General features: G+C 56.2%; 3 protein-coding genes across 3 annotated transcripts; 1 reads left to right on the forward strand and 2 right to left on the reverse strand.

The window, feature by feature from the left end:
• Window positions 1-1,354: 1,354 nt before the first annotated feature.
• On the reverse strand, window positions 1,355-4,538 carry N657DRAFT_672552 (uncharacterized protein; the record flags this gene model as incomplete). The annotated part of the gene is made up of 6 exons (XM_062795642.1): window positions 3,764-4,538; window positions 3,151-3,234; window positions 2,784-2,981; window positions 2,114-2,271; window positions 1,961-2,065; window positions 1,355-1,723 (listed from the first exon to the last, which is right to left on the reverse strand). The coding sequence occupies exons 1-6, from the start codon at window positions 4,266-4,268 to the stop codon at window positions 1,355-1,357; spliced, it is 1,419 nt and encodes a 472-aa protein (XP_062646505.1). The 5' UTR covers window positions 4,269-4,538.
• A 152-nt stretch (window positions 4,539-4,690) lies between these two features.
• N657DRAFT_656834 (TauD-domain-containing protein) lies at window positions 4,691-6,035 on the reverse strand (the record flags this gene model as incomplete). The annotated part of the gene is made up of 6 exons (XM_062794745.1): window positions 4,691-4,938; window positions 5,019-5,440; window positions 5,502-5,653; window positions 5,686-5,814; window positions 5,884-5,976; window positions 6,012-6,035. The coding sequence occupies 6 exons, from the start codon at window positions 6,033-6,035 to the stop codon at window positions 4,691-4,693; spliced, it is 1,068 nt and encodes a 355-aa protein (XP_062646506.1).
• Window positions 6,036-7,324: 1,289 nt separating this feature from the next.
• N657DRAFT_691218 (beta and beta-prime subunits of DNA dependent RNA-polymerase) lies at window positions 7,325-11,145 on the forward strand. The gene is made up of 2 exons (XM_062797092.1): window positions 7,325-7,579; window positions 7,673-11,145. Exons 1-2 carry the CDS (start codon window positions 7,453-7,455, stop codon window positions 11,011-11,013), a joined length of 3,468 nt encoding a protein of 1,155 aa, XP_062646507.1. The 5' UTR covers window positions 7,325-7,452; the 3' UTR covers window positions 11,014-11,145.
• Window positions 11,146-13,123: the final 1,978 nt, after the last annotated feature.

Below are 13,123 nucleotides of genomic sequence, written 5' to 3' on the forward strand. Positions count from 1 at the left end.
ACAGTAACAGTTTTTGATGGGGGCAGCAGTGCAAAAAGCCCGCAAATATTGTTAGTACATAGTCAGATGGTCGACCTTAGCAATTTCTATCGTCAGCTTGCGTTTAGTTCCAACAAAATCTGTCACTGTGCCTCACTCGCTGACATACCTCACTCGCTTATATGCATCACTCGCAGATATTACGTTACACGCTACTTTGGCTCATGTCTCAAAGTTGGACTTGAGGTTCCATATCATTCTGGCTTTCTGTTTTCTATTCACGACAACTCTACGTCCGACCATCATCCCTCCATTGACCCTCTTTTCAACTCAATAAGATTGAATGTCGTCTGACACTGAGCGAGGGTTGGGCATGTTCTTTCCGTTCGAGCGTTCCGACAGCAGTCGCTTACCAGAAAGCCACAGTTTAGGCAGCCATTCCAGATCACTCCACCTTCCCGGATAAGCCTCTAAGTATCTCGAGTGGAACATGCTCATGTCAGTTTGAAGTCGCCTGTTCCAAGCTCCCCAAAGACCCCTTGGGGTGAAGAGCAATAGAAACATGGGGTTGCCTAACTGGCTCAGGATGGAAGTGCTAATTGCCTGGCTTTGTGATGGCTCGCATTGACAGAGTAAGCACAACGCCCTCCTGGTGTTGAGCTTTGTCTCATTTCTGCCCCAGCTTTAGCGGCTCTGGGTGCGGAAAGAGAGCTCCGGACTGTCTCTGTTCTACATCCTCTTCAACCTCCAGGTTGCGACCGAGCTTCTCACCATCTCCTTGTTTTCATCGTCAATTGCCGGGCCCAGTCGCGTCATGTCTTCGTTCACGACCCCCCAGATGCCGGCGATATCATCAACCTGGCACAGTTCACTTTGGTCTGGGTGCCAGGGCTCGAGTTTCCGTGGGGAGAGGTCGGTTAATCGCCGGTGCCAAGCTGATTTACACTGGTTGGTTTCGTGCCCTTTGACCATGCCTTATTTGCTGTCGCACAATTCGTGTTGCTGTTTATGGCCCTGCGTCAGCGGAGGGTGAATCACAGGGACCTGTTAGGGGCGTCTGCGGGTGAGACAAAGCCGTTGCTGTCGAATTGAACGGAATCTAGCTCCCAATCGAGCATACATACAAGCGCAGCTGGAGGATACGAATACCTCATTCCACCACTCTAAACTCCATACCCTCAGGATGAGACACCACTAGCTTCGGCCGGCCCCTGTTACCGCGCGGGTGAGTCACCTTGCCTGCAATCCAGCAAGGCAGCATGACTACACTGTCCGCATGTTCCTCGGCATCACCCCAGTCCCACCAATCCACCATTGCGCCATTAAATCTACAGAGATACAAATCACCCACCTTAGTGTCGCTTGGGGGACGAATTCATCGCTCCCCCTGGAGGCGCCGGGTCGTGGTCCACGACTCCCCGGGTCTTAGTGTTGTAAAATGATCATGTTGAATCACACGGACAGCCTCGTCGGGGAGGTCGTAGATCTGAAAACCCGCGGTGCCATCGTCCAGGTCGCAACCTTCCCAAGGCATTTCGCTGCTACCGCCGGGCCGGCGATAGATGCTGACTGCGTCACCTAAGGAGCTGTCGAGGCCAGCCAAGATCGCCCAGTTGCGGAACGTGATCGGCCGTGTCATTGTCTCCGGGGCTGGGTAACAATCTGGTCCACAAATCTCTCCGGTGTAGATGACCTTGAGTTTGATGTCGAATACGCTCTTGAGCGTATTCGACTTGTGGGCATTCTAATGTGACGCTCAGAATAGACGCTCCTGGGCTGCGAAGCATGTCAGCTTTGTAGCACAAAGGACAAGAAACAGGGCAAGGTAAACTTTACACTCGATGTTCTAGGCCCAGGGGAAGAGCCCATCCATTTATGATCGTCGTGCTCATGCGCGACTGTTCCTCTCGCCACTGCTTCTCGGCATATTCGCGTTATCAAACCCGTTCGTGAATTCATGGGCGGCACGCCCCGGCCACACCGTCTCCTCCGCCCGCACCGTGAATGTGATTCGGGCGCCACCGGGAATCTTCAGGGCAGGCAGTTTTCTGACCTCCGACGGCGGCAAGACATGCCGCGCCTTCATCTCGTGACAAATATACTAGTGTTTAGTGCCCCAGTCCCACATAGCCACCTCAGCGCCAGGGTACAGCAGCGTGTACGTCTGGCCGGCGTGGAGCGCCCGGTAGTAGCGATCCGGGAGAGCCCCGTCGTAGTGCACTTCGTTACCAGGCGCCAACTGGTGGAGCCCGGCGTGAGTCCACTTCGAGGGAGAGGCGTGGTGTCCCGGGCCTGGTATTGGAGGATGAGCGATTTAGAGTACCTATCATTCAAGATCGCACGTGGCGAATAAGACAGGTTGTAGTTACATCAAGTCTTCTTCCCTCACCCTTATGTAGGGTGACAGGTTGTCAGTTTCAGTTTCGTCCATTGCGTCCATGAAGGTAAGCCTGGTATGGTATTTTTGAATAGGGAACCATCTGATTCAATCCGCAACCCTATTCGACACTGCCTCATGAAGGGTGCTTTAGTATCGGCAGGGCTAGGGCGACCAACGCCTTGACACCTGGTGGTTTCCTCCAATCACCTCCTTAGTAGAAGCACTGAACATCCGCGTCCGCGCCTAGCCCCATGTGACAGGGGTTACAATCAACACACTGCTGAAAACAGAGAAAGACTGACAATTATCCGTCGTCACGCAAGTCTCTGCGGTGTTGTGACCTTCCCGGATGTCGCCTACACCTTTCTTCCTTTCCCGTTCGCCTTGGGCGACCAACAACGTCAAGCAGGAACATCACCCTCACCACGCGCATCCGCCAATTTGATCAGGGAAAAATTGAAGCCTCCGGAGCCACCACCCTCGTCCTCACGCTTGCAACAGCAACACGACGCCTCCAGGCGCACGGCGTGTCGCAATGCTACTTCCCGAGCGGCACCAAGAGCGAGGACGTGCCATGCGACCCGGACGCCGACGTGAGCATGTGCCGCGGCAGCGCCGATGCCTGCGTCCCGTCGGGGCTCTGCCTATTCCCGGTACGGGGCCCGGCAAGGGCGTCAGGTAAAACGTCAACAAGTGACCCAATCACAACGCCCACGTCAACTGCAGAGTCAGAGGCTGTTTCAGGCGCAAAGGGGCTTAGTGCCGGGGCTAAGATGGGTCTAGGGATTGACCTCGGTATTGCCTCGCGATTCTGGCTGCGGCGGCCCTCTTGACATGGTCGTGGATGACGCCTCGAGCGCCGGCATCGGGAGCCACTTGGAGCGGTAACTCGTACCGTGACCCTGGGGGATTGCCAAATGACTCCAGTGGGCAAGGTATCGTGAAAATTGACGCCACAAGAAATCAACCGACCGAGTTGTACGCTGCTGGGGACATGTGGAAGGCTGGGGACCATCACTCTGAGCTTCCCAGGCCCGAGGGACGCGAGTCAGCAGAGATGTATGCAGGGTCACATCAACCATACTACAGCAGATCGTAGCGAAAAGATTAAGAAATGAACAAGGCATTGTTTGTTTGGTAAGGTATGACCTCAGGGGCCAGTGTGAAACAACACTGCCATCGAATTTGCACCATATCTATCAACGTCTCCCTCCACACCAGCTCATCAGTGAGGCAGTGAACCCAGATTTCGGACAGACGCAGCCCAGAACCCTCTTTTTTCAGTCCTTTCCAAACCCAGTGCCTAAGCACCCGCGCCTCGTCTCGCATGATATCAGTGCTTCAACTCCGTGCTTCCCTCCATCTCAATGCCAGGAACAGACCCAGAATCCACAGCCTACACACGATAGATTTCAAACCCAACAAACCCCGCCTTAGAGACCATCCCAGCGGCAATACAAATCACCGTCCCCTCGGCCCCAACCCTGCTCTCCGCCTCTCCCGCCTCAGAAGAAGTGGTAGCATACCGCTCCACAGCAATCTCAATAATGCCCCCCAACTGCGCGGGCCCCAGAACAACCTGGCGCGCGTCCAACGTGCCGTTGGCAGAGAGGTACTGTGCGCGGAATCCGCAGGTGCCCTGGGTCGCGTCGAGGGTGTGGTTGTTTTCCTCGGTCGGCGTCCAGGGGAAAGGGAGGGAAGATGGTAGGGTGGTGGAGGCCAGTGCGAGGCAGTCGGCTGCGAGGGCTGAGGACGGTGTGGTTGTGTCTTGGATTGAGTTTGCTGTGCAGTAGGCAGCGCGCTTGGTGAGCATGTTTCTGGTTTCAGCTTCCGGGCGGGTGGAGGTCGGGAGGGCGAGGGCCCGGACGGCACCGGCCAAGAGGAAGGTCGTGAGGGTTGTGGATTTCATTTTCAGGTAGTTCTTAGGTTGTCTCGGGAAATGAGATTTGGTTGTGTGGTTTAAAGTTCCGAGTTGCCGGGTGTTCTGTTGTATGGGAAGGAAAAGGCAGGCCGCAGCGATGGTTCGGGAGGAAGGTGCGAGATGGGTTTGCGTAAATGATAGGTTCCTGCTGGGAACAAGCAAACAGAGGTCGACGAGGAATTGGATAGCGGATCGTATTAGTGCACGACAAACCTCGTGCTACTGATCCGTGGATTACTGGGCCGCTTTCATCCTTCGATACCACCTGTGCCGCACTGTCGCAGAGAGGTAATCAAACGATTTTCTCGTATTTCATATCTACCTAGATACCTTAGCCAACAATTCTGCATCGGCTTTGTGCGCTCCCGCGCAGTTAGGCAGACGGTCCTGGTTCAGTGGTTTCCCAACAGTCACGCCTCAAACGGCGTCTCGAAGGGCCTCTCGGCCTGTGGGGTGATGCGAGCCAAATGGCGACGCTGCCCGTCCTTCCAGTCTACCAGCGCCGAGTGCTGGGTCACGCGGTTGTCCCAGACCACGACGGTGCGCTCCTCCCACTTGACACGCGCATGGAAGTCGGCGCCATACGCGAGGTGGTCGTACAAGAACTTGAGGATTGCGTCCGACTCTTCCTTTTTCAGGCCGACGATGTCGCGGGTGACTGTTCAGTAGACCAAGCATGGTCAGCTACTCTGATGTGAAGAAAAAGAGTGAGGGTTGGGCGAAGGAATGAAAACCCACACTGAGGATTTACATAGATTGCCTTCTCGCCGGTCACAGGATGCGTTCTGACAATAGGATGTTCATTGATAACTGGCTCGCGCCGCTTGATCCCACCGCGCAGGACGCTGTCGTTGGCCTGCTCGACGGCCGAGTGCCTCGCTTTTAGGCCGTGCAGCCGCCGCTGGAACAGCGGACTGAGCCGGTTGTAGGCCTCGACGGCGTTGGCAAAGAGCGTGTCGCCTCCCGTTGACGGCTTGTCCAGCACATACAGGAAGGTCGTGCCGGGCGGCTGCTGCTCGTACGACACGTCCGAGTGCCAGGCAACGGTGGACGTGCGGTTTGTGAAGTATTTATCGATGGATTCGTCACCAGCACCGCGGTGTACGAGGTGGATTTCGGGATAGCCTGTGGGCGCGCCTGATGTTGGGTGGATGTGATGGCTGTGATTCAGGCGTCAGCATGCGATATTTGGTGATGTGGAAGACCAGTGTTTCATCATACCGGCCGAAATACGACCCAAACTCAAGGGCTTTTTCAATAGGAAGGTCGGCAAAGTCTTGGTCACGGAAGGCAACAACCTTACGCTCGGCGACGAACCGTGCCAACTCGTCCTTGCCCGCCGAGCTGAGCGTGCTGAGCTGGATGCCGCGGACCTCGGTGCCGATGGTTGGGGTCAGTATGTCACCTGGACGACTCCATCGGGCAGCAGGTTTGGGTACGATGAGTCGGCGTCCTTGCCGTGCTCGTAGTGCTCGAAGGGCTCGAGCGGCGGGTATTTTTCATTGCGGTCCCAGGTTGGGAGGTAATGGGGGTGCTGCCGGGAGGTTAGGCCGAGTCTCTGTACAGAATTATTATGATTTATGAAAGAGTGTGGTATTTTCACCTTGGCCGCTTTGTAGTCTTTGAGTCCCGCTTCAGCCTCTGCGTCATACTTGGTTGCCAGCTCCTTGTATGGGCTGATGAGTGAAGCTTGGAGCTTCAGGGCTGCCACGTCGGGACCGTAGGGGCCACGACTTCTACTGCGGAAGGGGCCATTGTTGGGATGTTATTGGTGTTGGGCACTAGAGAGATTGATGAAGAGGAGTTTTCCTGTTCGATGAAGCTCTGGGCATCAGACAAGAAAGGTCACCGCTTTTATGTCCCCGAATTTCCATTCAGGACCCAAGTTCTGAACTGACCTGCGGGGTCGGCACACTTGACGATGACACCCAAACATGGAGTAGATTGCGCGACCCTCATCGATTTTAGTCCCAGAAGCTATTCATTGTAAATTTGCGCTGTTCGCGTGGCGATTGTGTGCCAACTTAATTTTGCTGATGGCGCCGTCCAGGCAGGAAGGTCCGATCTGATAACGACCAATTCAGCACCGCTCTATGGCAATTCAAAACAGGTTCTCGTGCTTACGACGGTCATAGAATTGCGTGGTGATTTGTTTGAGCATCTGTGACCTCCGGTGCAGAGTTGATCGCGTCATCACGTGTCATGTATGACTAGTCTTGTCCGCCCGATTGGTTCGGCCACTGTGCCACTGGTCCTACCGGTATTCACGTCTGGCTTGTTGAACTTATAAAGCACGCCATCTTGTCTCATATTGAGACAAGTTGCTAGGTCTCGCGTTTCGTGGCTTAGACGGAGATAAGGCAGTGCCGAGTTTGGAGCCCGGAGGGCTGATTTGAAGCAGCCGAACATTGGCTACCTTGAAACGTAGTCCGAAAGCCATGTGCCTCCTGTCACGTCATTCAAATCATTACTACCCCTATCTTGGTTGCTTTGAACAACGGTTCTTAGTTCGCTTCCAGACCTGGACAGGCTCTTCAAGAGAGAAGGGTCATGCTTATCATGAACCACCCGGCATCCTTCATAGCTCGGGCCCACGGTTAGGCGAGGGACGCCCAAGGAGCTTCCATTCTTCTCTCCATATCCTCACTCTGGCGAGTTAGTCTGTTGCGGCCCTCATCTTCATTGTCCCAGTTGCTCCCAGGCGGGTTAAGCTCAATGGCTTGACTTATCGCCTTCAGCCGTGGTGCCTGGGTGGCTAGACTATATGGAGAACCTCGTCATGAAGGACATGGTGGCTATGAGCTAGAAAGTTCTCGATATGCGTAATTCTCACCATGTTTGATTTCCAGGCACTTGTTGCCCTTGAGCGAAGATCTGACACAGATAATATTACTGTAACGTTACGTTACAACAAGTTGATGTTCTATTGGGTCTATCCGTCAGTAATTCGGAAAGTTGTGCATTCTCGTGCAGCTGAGATGACTCCGTATTTCAATTTTTCACATTTTTAGAATCTGACAACGCAAAACCTGCAAGGTCCCTGTCGTCCCCCAACTTTGTGGCAGCTCGACGTTATCGATAAAAGCGTAGTTCATCGCGGGGCAAAAATAAATGTTTGGCTCACATCCCGCCGCTTGCACCCCGGTCGCCTCTCACAGCACGACGAGCCAAGATGGGCGCCATCGACGATGGCTTCGAGGCCCTGCTGGAGCCCTTCTACAACGGCAAAAAGCTAACCGACCCGATATCCACCAAGGAAGACAAGTATCAGCTATTGCCAGCTTTTCTCAAAGTCAAAGGTCAGTTGGCGTGCCACTGCGAGGCTCTACGAGGCTCTGCAAGAAATGCAAGTCACTGTGCGACAAGCACACCACTAACTTCATGGATCGCAGGTCTCGTCAAGCAGCACATAGATTCCTACAACTTCTTCGTCGAGCATGAGATCAAGGACATTGTCAGGGCAAATCGCTCTATCCGTAGCGACCAAGAAAAAGACTTCTGGCTCGAGTTCACCGACATCCGCGTCGGAACCCCTACCCGCAATGACTACAGCGATTTCAAGGCCCGCGACGAGGTCACCCCCATGGAGTGCCGACTCCGCGACATGACATACGCGGCACCGGTCGTCGTCGACATTGTATACTCGCGCGAGCGGAAAAAGATTGTCCGTAAAGACATCCCGTTATGTCGCATCCCCGTCATGCTCAAAAGCGCCAAGTGCTGTCTCAGCGGCGCCAACAATGCCCAGATGGAGATCATGAACGAGTGCCCCCTGGACCCCGGCGGCTACTTCATCATCAATGGAACGGAAAAGGTTATCCTCATCCAGGAGCAGCTCAGCAAGAACCGTGTCATCGTCGAGGCCGACGAGAAGACCGGCGGCGTCTCGGCGTCCGTCACCAGTTCTACCCACGAGCGCAAGTCCAAAACCTATGTCATTCTCAAGAAAGATCGCATTGTTCTTAACCATAACGTTCTCGTCGAGCCGATTCCCATCGTTATCGTTCTCAAGGCCCTCGGCGGCCTCTCCGACTACGAAATCATGGAGCTTGTCGCCGGTGGAGACGCGCGGTACCAGGACGACTTCCTCACCAATTTCGACGAGGCGACCAAGGCTGGTGTTTATACGCAACAGCAAGCGCTTGAATATGTGGGCACCAGGGTGAAAATGGGAGGGCCCAAGAAGGGAAGATCGATCGCTGCGCCCCGTCGAAGTCCCGTCGAAGAGGGGTTGGATGCCCTGGCAAACATCATTATTGCCCACGTCACCATTGAAGACCTCGACTTCTACCCGAAAGCCATCTACATCGCCATGATGGTTCGGCGTGTCCTAATGGCCGCGCATAATCCCAAACTCGTGGATGACCGCGATTTCGTGGGCAATAAGAGATTGGAGTTGGCCGGGCAGCTGCTCTCTCTACTGTTCGAGGACATGTTCAAGATGTTCGTTGGGAGTCTCAAGAGCAATATGGAATACTTCTTCAAGAAGCCCAACCGGACCTCGGCCTACGACCCTGTGGGCCCCATCAGCAGTCAGGGGCAGTACATCACACAGGGCCTGAATAGGGCCATCCAGAGCGGGAATTGGCATGTCAAGCGCTTCAACATGAACAGGGCGGGCGTCACACACGTTTTGAGCAGACTGAGTTACATTGCGGCTCTGGGCATGATGACTAGGATCAGCAGCCAGTTCGAGAAGACGAGGAAAGTGAGCGGTCCCAGAGCCCTCCAGCCATCGCAGTGGGGTATGCTCTGCCCCTCTGATACTCCTGAAGGGGAAGCTTGTGGTCTGGTCAAGAACTTGGCGCTCATGACCCATATTACCACCAACGCCGAAGAGGAGCCCGTCAAAAACTCTATTTTCAGCCTCATCCCCGGCGTCGCACCCATCAGAATGTCCACCGGCACCGAGATGCACAAGCCCGGCAATTACATTATCCACCTGAACGGTACTCCTTTTGCCTTAACGTCCCACCCCAAGCAGTTTGCGGCTCGGTTCAAGACGATGCGTCGTCGCGGGCACATCTCGCCTTTCATTGGCATTCACATCAACGAGCATTTTTCGGCCATCCACATCGCCACGGACGAAGGACGTATCTGCCGGCCCTACATCATCGTCAAGGACGGCAAGTCGAGGCTCAAAGCGGAGCATCTCAAGCTTCTGCAGCTCGGAGAGGCGACATTTGACGATTTTTTGAGGCGCGGCGTGATTGAATATCTCGACGTCAACGAGGAGAATGATGCGCTGATCGCCATCAGGGAGGAAGACATTAACCAGTCGACAACCCACATGGAGATCGAGCCCTTTACCATTCTGGGAGCAGTCGCCGGTCTCATTCCTTTCCCCCACCACAACCAGTCTCCCCGTAACACGTATCAGTGTGCCATGGGTAAGCAAGCAATTGGCGCCATCGCTTACAACCAGTTCAATCGCATCGACACTCTTCTTTACACGCTTGTGTACCCCCAACGGCCCATGGTCATTACCAAGACGATCCAGCTCATCCATTATGATAAGCTGCCCGCCGGGCAGAATGCGACAGTCGTCGTCATGTCGTACTCGGGCTACGATATCGAAGACGCACTTGTGCTAAACAAGGCGTCTTGCGACAGGGGCTTCGGGCGGTGTCAAGTATTCCGCAAGTACACTGCTGAGCTGCAACAATACCCCAACGGACGGAAGGACAGGCTAGGAGGCATCCAGAAGGGGGAGGATGGCCGCACCATTCCCAAGCACGCTTGTTTGGACAAGGACGGGCTGGCCGTTGTGGGCTACCGCGTGCATTCCGGAGAGACCATGATCATGAAGGAGACGCCGATCGACCAGACTTCGACCGGCATCGGCAGCGACCGCGGATCGGACGACTTCCGCCCGGCCGCCATTAACTACCGCATTCCCGACCCAGCCTACATCGACAAAGTCATGGTTTCCAACACGGAGAAGAACACGGCCATCGTTAAGGTCCAGACCCGCCAGACCCGCCGCCCAGAACTCGGCGACAAGTTTTCATCCCGCCACGGCCAAAAGGGCGTCGTGGGCATCATCGTCGACCAAGAAGACATGCCCTTCTCTGACTCGGGCCTCGTGCCGGACATCATCATGAATCCGCACGGTTTCCCGTCACGCATGACGGTCGGGAAACTCTTCGAGTGCCTGACAGGGAAAGCCTCGGTCGTGGCTGGCCGCCGTGATTACGGCTTCGGTGACGCTTTCCGCTCCCACCCCGTCGAGGAAATGGGCAAGGTCCTCATCGACCACGGCTTCTCGTGGGAGGGAAAAGACTATTTCACGTCCGGCATCACCGGCGAGCCCCACGAGGCGTACCTCTTCAACGGCCCCATCTACTACCAACGCCTCAAGCACATGGTCCAGGACAAGATGCACTCGCGCTCGCGCGGGCCCCGCGCCATCCTCACGCGCCAGCCGACCGAAGGTCGCTCGCGCGACGGTGGGCTGCGGCTCGGAGAGATGGAGAGAGATTGTCTGATAGCCTACGGCGCGTCGCAGCTGCTGTTGGAGAGGTTGATGTACTCGTCGGACGCGACGCAGGTGGATATCTGTGAGCGGTGCGGGCTGCTGGGCTATAAGGGCTTCTGCCAGACGTGTGGCAGCACCAGTCAGGTCACGCAGATGACCATGCCGTATGCGGCTAAACTGCTGGTGCAGGAGTTGATTAGCATGAATGTGGGCGTGAGGATGCAGTTGGAGGATAAGTTTCCCCATCCAAGGTAGGGTGTGATGGCGTTTTAGTTGGTGCTTTTGTCTGTATGATACTGGTGGTTTCTGGCATACTTGAGTCTAGCACGGCGCTGAAGAATAAGTTAGACGGAATAGCTGTTTCTCACATGAATGCGAAGATCCTGGTACATAATATGCTGGCGCTTGTTGGTGTCCAGATCCTTCCAGTGATGGTATGTATACCTTCGCGCAGGCTCGCGTACTCAGCTCATCCATTTGCCCGAGACACTTTCATGCTCATGTCTCCAATCCTACTTCGTCTAGGTATCCATGCCCTCCGACGTGTTCCTCATGATCTAATTCAATACCATCATCACCCAAACATATTGTTCCCTTCCACCCGCCTCAGCCAGCCGTTTTGCAATGTCCTCCTTTTTAATCCTCCCTCCTCAACCCCTTTACCTCAACCCACCGCCCTTTCCCCCCCTCTCCTCCTCACCACCGGCCCCCTCCACCGTCCGCTGCCCAACGGCTCTCAACCCGCCCATCCAAACCTCGAACCCGACCGCCCCGTCCAGCCCAGGGCCCGTCGTCGCGACGTGCGGCGCAAAAACAACTTTCATCCATCGCTTCCAGCTGCTGCTACTGCCTCTCCTCCCAAGCTGGTAACGGTTGTTGTTCGCAGGCTGCCGGAACAGAGCGATGCGCGCGGCGATCTGTGTCGTCCAGACTAGGCCCAAGGAAGGGGTTTTAAGGGGGAACGGGTTCGTGGGGGAGGGGTCGTCGCCCCAGCCTGTGAACCAGTTTTGTTGGTGGTCTAGGAGCAGGGCTGGGTGGGACGGGGCGGTGCTGGTGTCTTCTCGGGGGTTGGAGGTCGATTGTGGGTGTGGGTGTGACTGCGGTGATGGCGGTGGGGGCTGGGGTTCGGGAGCGCTGGAGGGGAGGGGCACGGAGGACGGGGGTTTGGGATCGTTGAGAGGAGGGAGGGGCGGCCGGCTCCGGGTTGCGAGGGGTGATTCTTGGGTCTGACGTGGTTCGGTGGATTGGTACGGGTGGCGGAGGGAGGAGGCAGGAGTCTTGGAATTAGCGAGACCGCTGCTGCTGCTGCTGAACCGGTCTGCCACCTGATTGGAAACGACCACGGCCATGTTGTGGCGCTGGGCGAGGTCGCGCAGGTGCATGCCCAGTTTGACCAGGTCGGCGGTGCGGGCGCCCATGTTGGAGCTGTGCCGACCCGAGGAGCGCTCGAACTCGGCGCGGTAGTTGGCGGCGACTGAGTCGAGGACGAGCAGGCCGATGCCACGGCGCTCAACTTCGACGGGCACTTGGAAGGTCAGGATGTGGTCTTGACTTTCGAGGTCCGGAGTCGAGGTGCTGATGATGTTGTCGAGGGAGGGCCGCTCGGTGGGTGTCAGGCGCTGGAACAGGGGGTTGGCGGATAGCATCTGGGCAAGGCGGAGGGTTGAGAGCGGGGCCTCGGTGCTGATGTAGACCGCCGGGCGGCCCAAGCCGTGCGGCGCCGGCAGTTGGACCGAGAGCAGGAGGGCGAGGAGGAATTGGGTCTTGCCGGCGCCGGACTCGCCCGTGATCTCGGTAACGTATCCAGCTGGGATGCCGCCACCCAGAGCGCGGTCCAGCTCCGGGTCGAGGGTACTAATGGTCTGCCACTGTGACGAGAGAGAAGCGGCGGTGTTCCTCAGGCTGCTGCTGGGTGACTGCTGTGGATCTGGCTCAGGAGCTGCCCGGGTCGGGTCGTCCGACTCGGGACCCGCACCGGCTCCGGACTTGCACTGCTGTTGCGGCCGAGCATTCGGTTTCGGAGCCGGGTCGGAGACGCCAAGATCGACGTGGAGGGCATTCAGCACGGCATTGCAGAGCCGCTTGACGTCGAGCAGCGGCAGACGGGTGCGCTTTCCAATGTCGGCGGCCTCAAGTGTCAAGAGGTCGCTGGTTGAGAGTCCGTGGTTCTCAATGACCGAAATCAGCCTGGCAAACTGCCCGACAGGGAAGTGCGGGAGCACTCGCAAGAGATCGGTCATGGGTCACGGGTTATTGGTTTATTACCTCGTTGGTAACCTGCGGTATGCGCCGCATATCGGGGAATTGCAGATGTCAGGTTATGGCCGCTTGCTTTGGGTTCCTCGACCACTTGACGTCGGCAAAC

Source organism: Parathielavia appendiculata (assembly GCF_033297405.1).
Source record: "Parathielavia appendiculata strain CBS 731.68 unplaced genomic scaffold N657scaffold_8, whole genome shotgun sequence".
Classification (NCBI taxonomy): Eukaryota; Fungi; Ascomycota; class Sordariomycetes; order Sordariales; family Chaetomiaceae; genus Parathielavia; species Parathielavia appendiculata.